The sequence below is a fragment of the Euleptes europaea genome, chromosome 14 (genome assembly GCF_029931775.1).
Source record: "Euleptes europaea isolate rEulEur1 chromosome 14, rEulEur1.hap1, whole genome shotgun sequence".
NCBI classification, from domain to species: Eukaryota; Metazoa; Chordata; class Lepidosauria; order Squamata; family Sphaerodactylidae; genus Euleptes; species Euleptes europaea.
This window is the reverse complement of record NC_079325.1, coordinates 58,918,830-58,929,868: the sequence shown is the minus strand read 5'-3', so window position 1 is coordinate 58,929,868 and position 11,039 is coordinate 58,918,830. Positions and strand designations below refer to the sequence as shown.

General features: G+C 53.8%; 1 protein-coding gene across 1 annotated transcript in view; it reads left to right on the top strand.

Annotated features, from left to right (window-relative positions):
* The first annotated feature begins 232 nt into the window (after positions 1-232).
* Positions 233-11,039, top strand: part of NOTCH1 (notch receptor 1) — a 97,952-nt gene continuing 87,145 nt past the window's right edge. Inside the window, exons 1-2 of the mRNA XM_056860203.1 lie at positions 233-752; positions 7,383-7,464. Of these exons, the coding sequence (XP_056716181.1) occupies positions 233-752; positions 7,383-7,464 (602 nt within the window). The remainder of the gene's footprint in view (positions 753-7,382; positions 7,465-11,039) is intronic.

Sequence of the window (11,039 nt, the reverse complement as noted above, 5' to 3'; positions counted from 1 at the left end):
ACTTTCCGGCCAGAAGTTCCTCTTTCGCGGGCGCCGCGCCCCTTGCCGCCCGCCTGCCCGCCGTCCCCTCGCGCTCTGGGCGCAGGCAGCCGGGCGCCGCGAGGGCCGTCGAGCCAGCGGAAGGGCCGTGCGGGGCTGCGCGCCATCTGCGCCCGGCCGCTGCCCTGCCTGCCTGCCTGCCTGCCCTGCGGGCGCGGCCGCTGCAGCCAGTTGGGCGGCCAGGAGCGCAGGGATGCGGCCGCAGGGTGCGCCCGCCCGCCGCTCGCCGCCCGCCGCCCCGTCGGTGCTGCTGCTGCTGCTGCTGCTGCTGCTGCCGCCGGTGCTGAGCCGAGGTACGCGGGGCGCCGGCGGGGCTGCGCGTGGGTCGGACGGGGGGGCGGCGGCGGCGGCGGGGCTGGACGGGGAGCTTCGGGGGCCTCCGCTCGGCCGCCTCGGGCGCTCATCGCCCCCTCGGGCTGGCCGAGCCTGGGCCGGGCCAGAGTTGGCTGCTTGCGGGCCCTCGACGGACGGACGGACGGACGGACGGCCAGCGTGCCGGGGCGGGGCGGGGCGGGGCGGGGGGCCGCGGCGAAGAGGCGAGCGTGGGCCTGAGGAGCCTCGCTTGGGCTCGGCCGGCGTCCACGGCGGACCGGGGCCCGGGGCCGGCCTGGAGGCGCACGTCCACCCGCCGCGGGGCCGGGGCTGCAGGCGCGCCAGTCCCCCGGAGCCGGCGGGGTCGTCGGAGGAACCGTCGGGCGGTCCTCTCCTCCGCCGTCGGGCTTTTTTTTGGGGGGGGGGGAGGGCGCGTGGGGCGCCTTCCGTTCTCGCCCGAGTTTCCTCTGCGGCCCCCCCGTCCTTCCCCGCCCCCCTCCTTCCTTCCCTCCTTCCTTCCCCCCTCCCTTTTGTGACGGCGCTCGGCTTTCCGGGGCGGGCGGCGCTGCCCCTCCTGCTCGGCTCGGCTCGCCGCACAAACAACCGGACGGAAGTTTCGCGGAGCCTCCGATCCGGAGCCTCGGAGCTGGACGCGCGCGGGGCAGCTGCGCGCGTGTCGGGGGGGGGGGGCCTTGTGCCTTGTGCCCCCCCCCCCCGCTAGGCAGAGATTTCCTTCCGAAGCCCGTCCACTTGGGGCTTGCCTTTGTTCGTGGCGGGAGGGCGCTCGTCGCCTGGCACGTGGGACTTCTGGTGGGGAGGCGCAGAAGGAGCCAGGCTGTCCCCCCCCCTTTCTTGTGCGGGGGGGGATATGCTGGGGGAGGCGTACTGAGCTTGAAGCCTGTTCCTTAGAGACTGGAGGGAGTGTTCCTCCCCACCGCACCCCCCCAACAACAACTAGTCGGTTGCAAGACCAGACCCACTGCAGGTGCTCCTCCAGGCTAGGGGGGGCTGAATGAATGGGGAGGGGGAGGTCTTCCCTGTACCTGGGCAGGCGAGGGTCCCCCTGAGCGGCCGTGAGGGGTGTGCTCCTCAGGTAGGAGCTGGCTTGTGCCTATTTGGCCTGCAGCAAGTGAAGCCAGCTTCACATGCCTGCTCATCGCATGCTGCCTTGTTGGGCCCGGGCGGAGCTTGTCTCTTAAGTTCGTGTCAGCATTTAAAAATGGAGTTCCGTACCAGGGGATTGAAGCGATCTTCAGAATGCATCTAGACCACCCCATCATAAGTGTCAAGACCTTGAGGCAGTTCAGAGCGACATATGGAGCAGCTGTCTGCTGAGTCGGGCCGTCTGCTCAGCTCAGTACTGTCCGCTCTGACTGGCAGTGGCTCTCCAGTGGGCCCCTGCTACCTGAGATCCAGGGGGTTGCACCTGGCTCCTTCTTGGTACAAAGCAGCCACTCTTCCATGATCCCATAGCCCCTCCTCTTCACGGCCGTCCTAGTTCTGATTTAGCCCACCCGAGCCCACTTCTTTCACCGGGACGCCAGTCTTTGTGGCCTCTTCCTTGGAGTTCTCATGAAGCACCCCCTTCAGGCATCGTGGTTGGCCTGAAGAAAGTTTTTCTGGCCGGCAAAGGCTTTGGGGCCTCCTGGATGTGGCTCTGACAGGTGCCTGAACTGGCGAGTGGCTTTCTGCAAGACTGCCCTGGGGTTTGGGACTCCTGGGAGGGGGTTGTCGGCCCTTCAGGAAAATCTGCCCTGCTTCTTATGCTAGTGCATGACAAGCATGAGAAAGTTTTCAAAATACCTCTTTCGTTTTGAGTGCTGCAGTTGTGATCAGAGTCAGGCCTGTACATGACTGGAAAGTGCAGAACGGCCGAGCCACACATGTTTTTGTGTTCGACGTGGACTTTCCTTCTAGAGATTCAAGGCATAGTTGACAGATAACTCACTTTATCCCAACAACAACCTTGTGAGATAGGTTTCAGCTGAGAAGCAGAGACTTGCTGAAAATGTATTCAGATATTTATACCCTCCTTTTTCCCCTGTGGGAACTCAAAGCAACTTATAACGTTGGTCCTCCCCTCCTCCACTTTATTCTTGCACCAGCAACCCCGTGAGCTGTTGGGCTGAGAGACCAAGAGACCCTGGCCCAGGGACACTCGGGGATCTTCCCAGGCAGACTGGAGAATCCAACCTGGGTCTGTGAGATCCTAGTAGTCCCACCACTGCCCTGCCCTGCCCTAGCAAACACCCAGATGAAGAGATGGATGTTTTTGCTATTAGTTCCATGCTCTGTGGGCTGGCTTGTTCTTTTCAAGTCTGGTAGAAGAGAGAGATCTCCACTGCTGCTGTCAGATCCCACAAAGACCAATGGAAAAAACACCCACTGCTCCCTGAAGCCTCAGCTGAGCTTTCTTGATAAAACCCTTGGCAGAATAACCTCTTCTGTTGTTTGCTGCAACTTCTGGGTCGGCGGCTGCTTAACTCCAAATACCCTTTCTGAACGGGCATTTCTCTACCATCTTATCTTGGGAAGTCCCATAGAAGATTGTTTTGATTTACACTGAACACTCCAGCGCTGATTGGCTCAGCTGGTGTGGTGGCACAACATGTTTGTCTGCTCCATTCACTAAACATTTGCAGTGCAGCTGCTGTGAGGGAATGGACAGTTGTCTGTTTGGCTGGGTCTGATCTCCTGCTGAGAAGTTGGGGAAGTAGGGTAGCTGAGGGTCCTCAAGCCCAGGGGCAGGGGATCTGAAGGAAGAAGCAAGGGGTTGCTCGAGAATGAGGCTTGAACAAAGGGGCAGGGAACTGAGGCAAGAAGGGGCTGAAGAAATCCAATAAAGAAAGATCAAGGAGGGTGCTCCAGAGACAGGCTTGTAAAGGAAGCCATTGTTGGGTCTGGGGGCCAGACCTGGGAGGGCTTCTGAAGCATTCTAGGCTGGTCCCTCCACCCCAGCGTTCATGTTGGTTAGATTGGCAATCACATCACTGACACTTCTGCCTGGCAATACTTCCAGTGATGCCCCAAGTGGGTCAGCCCTTAGAGGGTGGCACACAGGTGTGCTCATCCCTTGATAGCTCAGACACAGCATTTTGTATTGGCTCCGTCCTTTGTGGTTTTGCAGTGGAGTCTGTCTGCACGACCCAGCCGGTAGAAAGACTTGCTGGGGCTTCCTGATCCTTCACAAGGGCCATCAAAGGTCAGGGCCCCTTCTGGGTACAGGGGGAAGCGTCACCCTCTTAGTCATAATACTACAGAGAGTAATTGTGTGTCTGCTTTCCGAGAAGGGAGGAAGACTCCTTTTCAGGTGCTTTCTGGGCTCATGTCTGGTTTCAGTTTGTGTGGCCTCTCCGAGTGAGCGGCAGGCAAGTCCCACCTTTTCCCTCCAGGTTACTTGCAGCCAGCGAGCCCACATGGGGGAAGGAGGGGAGCAGCAGGTATTGAGTGTCAGGGGGCCGATCCAGTCCCGCTCAGCAGCCTTCAGCAAGTACAAGAGCCTTCTTCAGTGCTTGACAATGGGTGGCTCTGATTCCCCCCTCCCCCTTTTTTTGTTTGGGGTGGAGAGAGCGAGCTCTGCTTTGCAGCTGTTGCGTTTTCCCACGAGTGAGGAGGGGTGTGTCGGAGGGGTGCTTTACAACTCCCCTCTGTCAGACTCTCTTTGCAGCCTGCCTCTCTCTTCTCCCCCCTCCCCTGTGAATAGCTGAACAATTCAGGAGTAGGGTTTTGTGAGGTGTGTATGTGCGTGTGCCGGCGGGGAAAGAGGCGAAAGCTGAGTAGCTGCACATTAGGAAACCAAAACAAAACCAGACTTTGTTTCCTCCGAGAGCCTTAGGAAGCGGAGCCGGCTCTGCACTTGCAGTCTCCTGGCCCCACATGGTGGTATGGCAGCTGAGGACGTGGAGAAAGCCTGACCTCTGCAGAGTCTGCAATCGTTGTTCTGTTGCAGCCGGCCCTCCCCATTGGGCCTCCAGGGCAGCCCGATGCCCTTCTGTCTCTTGTGCTCTCATTTTATGGGGAAGGAGCAGAGGCCGATTGGCTTCCCCTCGCCAAGCAGGGTGCAGGGCACCCAGGTCTGGGCCGTTTTTGGTCCTTCCCTCGGGTAGTGAGACTACCAAGGAGGCCCAGGGTGGCTACACAGAGGCAGGCAATGGCAAACCACCTCTGTTTGCCTCTTGCTTGGAAAGCCTTTGCCAGAGTTGGCTGCAACTTGACAGCTGTTTTTCCCACCAATGAACTAAATATGTAGCAACTCTCGCAGCAGCCTTGTGGTGTGAGATGATGCAAGGTGAACACTTCCCAGCTGCATGGCAGCTTCTCCTTGGAGCACCAATATTGAAACCAAGCCGCTCTCGGTCTAGGCCTTCCAGATGAGACTGCCTAGCCCATGTGTCCAGAGGAGGGCAACGGAGATGGTGAGGGGTCTGGAGACCGTCCTTTGAGGAAAGGTTGAAAGAGCTGGGTATGTTTAGCCTGAAGAGGAGAAGACTGAGAGGGGATATGATAACCATCTTCAAGTACGTGAAGGGTTGTCATATAGAGGATGGTGCCGAATTGTTTTCTGTTGCCCCAGAAGGTCGGACCAGTTGAAATTAAATCAAAAGAGTTTCCGTCTAGACATTAGGAAGAATTTTCTAACAGTTAGAGCGGTTCCTCAGTGGAACAGGCTTCTTCGGGAGGTGGTGGGCTCTCCTTCCCTGGAGTTTTTAAGAGGCGGTTAGATGGCCATCTGTCAGCATTGCTGATTCTGTGACCTTAGGAAGATCATGAGAGGGAGGGCACCTTGGCCCTCTTCTGGGCATGGAGTAGGGGTCACTGGGTGTGTGGGGGGGAGGTAGTTGTGAATTTCCTGCATTGTGCAAGGGGTTGGACTAGATGAGCGTTGTGGTCCCTTCCAACTCTATGATTCTATGTGGCAAACAAAAAGTGGCCAAACAAAAGAGAGAGGACCCAAGTCTTTTCTGGTTATCAGCATTTCTCCATATGGCTGGTGTGAGGCTATCCGCTGTTTGCCACTGGTAATTCCATAATGCCAGTTTGAAAGCACCATCATTCTGTCTCAGAATCAAGAAGCCGATACCCAGGGCCCGAAGGAACCTTACTATCTCCTCTGTCCCCCATCGTCTCCAAAGGCTGCCATTGGTCCCGCTTTATAGAACGGTCAACTTACTGTCAAGCAGGAATATCCTGCCCACAGCCATGCCAGAGCTTGAGTCCTCCGATAGCTGGGAGCTCTACTTTCAGCAGCAGCGATTCAGAGGCAGGCCAGTACTGAGGCAGTTCTGGAATCCCTCTTCCTCTGCAGCCGTACTCTCCCTGCAGGCATTGATGCAATGGCACCCTGAAAGTGGAGGCTGCATCTCCTTAGCTTGCTCAGTGCAATTTGTAGGTTTGTAGGAGGAGGAAGAGCCAGCATTAAATTCCTAGGTTCCAGCTCTGTGAAGAAACCTGAGTGCCATCAGAACGGTGCCTGGATGTCCTGGCACCTGGGATTCTTCCTGGGTAGGAATTATGCACATCTCTGCCATAGTCGTTCTGACCACATGCCAAAACACTCCTCTGCTTTTATGCAAGATTCTTTGGACACCCTCTCTGAAGCATCCTCTCCTTTCTTGGTGAAAAAATAATTATTTTTGTTCAGATAACTTCTTACTGAGGAAGACAATGCAATAATGTTCTTCATTTCACCATGGTGACCCTGTAGGATTTTTAAAGCAGGAGAGGTTCAGAGCTGGTTTGCCATTGCCTGCCTCTGCATAGCAACCTGGTCTTCCATGGTGGTCTCCCATCCTTGTCCTGACTAGGGCCAACTCTGCTTAACTTCTGAGATCTAACCAGATCAGGCCAGCCTGGGCTATCCAGGCCAAAGTAAGCCATATTAGTAATACCTTTTTAACCCTTGCGTACCAAACAACTGGCATCTGCTCGTGACTCTGGGTGCAAAAGCGGACTAGCTCCACTCCTAGCAGTTGCTCTTCATCAACTTGGAGATCTCTCAGCTGGTTAACCACTTGTGGCTTGTAGCCATTTGTCCTTGCTGTTATTGGCGCACTGCAAAACAGCCTTGTGATGGAGCTGAATGTATTTTTCCAGAATGGAACAGGTGTGGAATTCAGCACCCTGAAAACATTTGCTGTTTCTAAATCTAGCCCTTTGGGGTGTGTGGGCTGAATCGAGGAGAGGGACTGAAGCCAGGATGGGTTAGGGTTTGGGTTAGCAACCCTAACTCTGCCTGCTCTTCCTACCCTGGCCATTTGGTGCTGAATGATGTATTGAATCTCCGTCCTCAAGCCCGAGGTGCAGACGATGCTTCCAGTCCGATTTCAGAGTGGGTACAGGATTCACAGTTTATTGCAGCAGCACTTCGGTTTCGGCTTGTGATGTGTGTTTGCGTGCGCGTATTGCACATGCGACATAAAACTGTAGCTCAGGGAAATCAGCTCAGATTGGTGGCTTCTGCGCCCCAGGAACACTGTTTCCTTCTTGCGTTTTCTTCACCCCAAAACTCTTCGGCAATTGACCTTGGGGAGCAGAACTGACTATGGATATTGAGGGAGTTCATGCAGTTTTTGGCTTAAATGACATGACAGCAGTTTTATTTTGTGTGTGACATACGCACAGGGCAAATCTAAACCAGATGGTGGTTCTGTTACATTGTGGAACCTGTACTGACCCCAAAGTTTGCCACTGCCAGAAGGGGCAAATAACAGACAGCCCGGGGCTGTTGGTGTCATTTGGTCCTTGGTCTCAGTGAGTGCCTTCCTGTTCTCCTTGCAGCTAAACCTCAGTTTCTCATCTGTAAAATGGGAATAAGGACTCCCCCCCTTGGAGTTGCTGGCCTTGTGAGAAAGGAGGACCAACAGAGTTTGCAGCTGTGTTGATTTTTAAAATGAATAGTTGTGAAATGCGAAGTGCAACAAATTGCCCCTCCCCCCAAGTCTGTTTACAGGGTTGGGTATGCCGCTCACCCCCATTGCTCTCTGCATGCAGCCCCTGTCCCTGAAGGGTAACTCTCTGCCTTCTCCTTGCAGCTTTCCGATGCACCCAGCCTTTTGAAGCCTGCTTGAACGGAGGGAAGTGTGAGACGTTCCCCAATGGAACAGGGCTGTGCTTGTAAGTATGAAAGTGATCACTTGTTTGCTGGTTATTTTTAGGGGGACAGGAATGAATTTAAAGGTGAGCCTGGTGAACACTCTGGGAGAAGGAAATGTATTTTGGTTGATGTGGTTTGCATCTGTTCTGGAGAGGAAGGGCAGGGGCCGCATGGTGTTGAGTGGTGGGGGTTGATCTCTTGGCCTTCGTTGTGATGAGCAATTCAGTAAAGCACATGAGGCGCCGGCCTTGGGACAGAGTGGCGGAGGTGGCTTTTGAAACCTGTTTGGGGACCAGGGCAAGGGAGAGTGGAAGAAGCTTGGCCGTCGGGCCTTGCAGGAGCCAAGTCATCAGGATGTGTGGAGCTGTGATGCGAGTACCATGCAACCACATGTAAAGGCATGGCTCCATCTCCACATGCAGTGGAAGGTGGATGGAGTTGCAGTCCGTGGCCACTCCCTGTTGGGTGACGCAGAGCTTTCCTGCAGGCATCCTACGTTTTGTCTGGCGAACCCCGGCACGGCACAGTAGTAGCCAGACTGTAACTGGGAGGTGTCTAGGTGGAATCTCAGCATTGAAGCTAAGCTAGGCTGAACCACAGACTTGCAGGCAGCTGTTCTAGTTCCTGGTCAGTGGAATGGGAAAAGGTGTGTGAGAACAAAGGAGAGGAAGGTGGACTTTTAATGGACCTGAGCAGGAGGGAGTAGAGATGTTGCGAATGAAGTTCCGGTGGTTTGCATCAGTAGTGTACAACCACATAACCTCTGTGTGTGGCTGTGCTGGGTGAGGTAGCATCCTTTTGCCTCTTGGGAATTGGAGATTCCAAAATAACATTTAGATTTGAGGGAAAGAAGAAGGGAGGTCATAATTTCCATGTCACAATTTTAAGACCTAGTTATGCCAGCATATGATGTGAACTGCTGGCTGAAGAGCACATTCAGACAAGACTGGTTTCAGATTACTGCAGGCAAGAGATGCATGCACAGTGTTCTGTGTGTGCCTTCATGGGACATGAAAGTAGACCCCCCCCCCAATGCAGCTTAACATGCTTGCATAGATGTTCTCCAGTGTTGGTCCTTTTCATGATGCTTCTTGCTTACTTGGACTGCTGACATCAGAGAATGAGAGAGAGAAAATTTAAATGGTGACATATTTTACTGAACTTGTTCCTAGGGACTATCTGAACCGGACCTGTCTTAGAACCTTGACGTTTCAGTGATCTCACAGACTGAAATATTGTCTTCAGTATGTATTGCCAAATTGGTGTAGCAGCCCCACTGAGTTATGCTCTAGGAAAGTTTGGTGACACCTGGAATTGAGTGATTCTGGTCTGCTGATGCTTTGGTCCGGATTATGGAATCTGCAGCAGATTGTACAATCCCTTCTGGATGCTGAAACGGAGCTGCTGCGTGTGGCATCTGCTCCAAAGGCGTACCAGAGTTGGACACAGCACTTGGTTGCTGTACTTGCTTTCAAAGCTGAGGAAAGTTTGAGGGGTCTTGAACAAGACGGAGGTGCTGATGGTGGGAATAAAGGTTGATCCAGGAATGGAGGTGCTTGCTGGTTTGGATGGGATTGCATGCCTCCTAAATTAACAGGTTTACAATCTGGGCCTCCTGCTGGACAAGCAGGCTGCAGTAGAGGCCTTCTGCCAGCTGTAGCATTTCCTGGGCAAAAGAGAGCTTGCCACTGTGGTGCGTGACTGTAGACTGGACTCCTGCAATGTGCTGTACATGGGGTTGCCCTGTAAGTAAGAGTGTTTAGAAGCTACGGTGGATACAGACTGCTGTGTCCAGAATGCTGACTGGAGTGAGTGGTAGAGACCATATCACCCCACTCTTGTTCCACCTGCTCTGGTTCCCAATTTGCATCCTGGCCTAATTCAAGGCATTGACCTCTAAAGGCCTGTATGGCTGGGGATCAGCCTACCTTAAGGGCTGTCTGCTCCCATATGAACCAACCTGTCCTCTGTGGTCATCTTCGGAGGCACTGCTTGGGGTGCCTTTGCCATTGGGGGTTAGGTGAGTGGCAACCCAACAACAGGCCTTCTCGGTTGTGGTGCCAAATTGTGGAATTACCTCCCAGAGAGTCATTTGTCCCTCTCAAATCACTGTCTTCTGCCAGTAGGTGAAGAATTTTCTGTTTTGTTTGTATTTTCTTCAGTGTCCCCCACTCCTGTTTGTGGGTGTCTATGCATTTGTGTTTTGTTTTATGTAAAATTTGTTTTAATTTTTTGACTGCTGCATTGGGCACCCTGAACTGCATGGAAAGGTGGCACAAAAATGTCCCAAATAAATAAACTTTCAGCCAACCCACCTGTCTAAGTGGGCTAAGTCACCCTGACGCTCCTCCTCCTTTCAACTTTTCCATCAACCTCTGGTCGCTGGGCCAAATGTGTGTTTGCGTGGTGGGAAGCATCCGAGAGTTCAGTGGGGAACTGGGGAGGGCCGCGCGGGCCGGCTGCAGAGGCTTCTCAGTCCACCTGTTAGCAACAAATGGGACGGCGGCCCGCTCTTCCAAGGAAGCAGCCCCTCGATGGCATTTCTAATCCCAACTGTTGAAGGGCAGATTTTTTCAGTGCTGGCGGGTAACTGTGCTAGAGTGTCTGCTTCGGTTCTTTCATTTTGCCCCCTTTGGCATTTTTTGTTTGCCTTGGGGGGGGGAGAAAAACTTCAGCAAATTAATCGGGCACATGAGCCATTTAGGAGACAAAGGCCGAGCTCCTTTGTCAGGCTCTAATGAATGCAAGCCACAGTCCCCCCCTCCTCCCCCCAGAAGCTGCACCAACGCTTGACGCTCTAAATCTTGTTTTCTTTCATTCAAAAGACGACAGCTGGGATTCGGTCGAAATTCGGCAGCTATTGTCGAGGGGAGCAGATTAATGCCATGTGACGAATCATGGAGGGCTTCCCAGAATGCATAACTCACTCCTCTTCCCCACCTCTCACCCTGCCCCCCTTCCTTTCTTTCACTTTCTTCTTTTTCAAAAAGCCCTCTCGCATCCTCCTGATGCAAATTGGATGTACAGATGGTGGCAGAATCCCTTTAGACCTGCACGTGTGAGATCTTTCCTAAAGAGTAATAGCTGGATGGAGGTTAAGTTTGGAGAGAAGGGGAACTGACAAGCAGTTCTGACTTTATTGGTAAAAATACTGATCGTGTCTAGTGATATGGTGGTGGGGGGGGGGAGAATGGGGACACCATTTGGCTGTGTTCTGCCAAACCAACAAGAGCTTTATTTAGAAGTGGGTGCCTTGGTCCTATATCATTACTATCGGCTTCATATTGACTCAACCTTGGAGAAATAGTGTATAAGGAGAGTTTATTCTGTTGAATTTGGGCCATGCACAAAGAGCAGCTGGCTGGCTGGTGGCAGCCTCTTGCCTCTTGAAGCAAGGAGTCATGCAGAACTTGGCCATTTTCCTTCTAAAGATCTCTTGGGAATGAAACAGTAGAGGGACGAGAAGTGCTTATCTCTGAGGAGACTTCAGTAGGGCTCATCTCTGGGGAGACTTCAGTAGGATGAAAGGGTGGCGGGCTCTGTTGGTTGGAAAGAGGGCGGAATAAGGAGTAGTGGACCTCAATTTGGAGCCTGT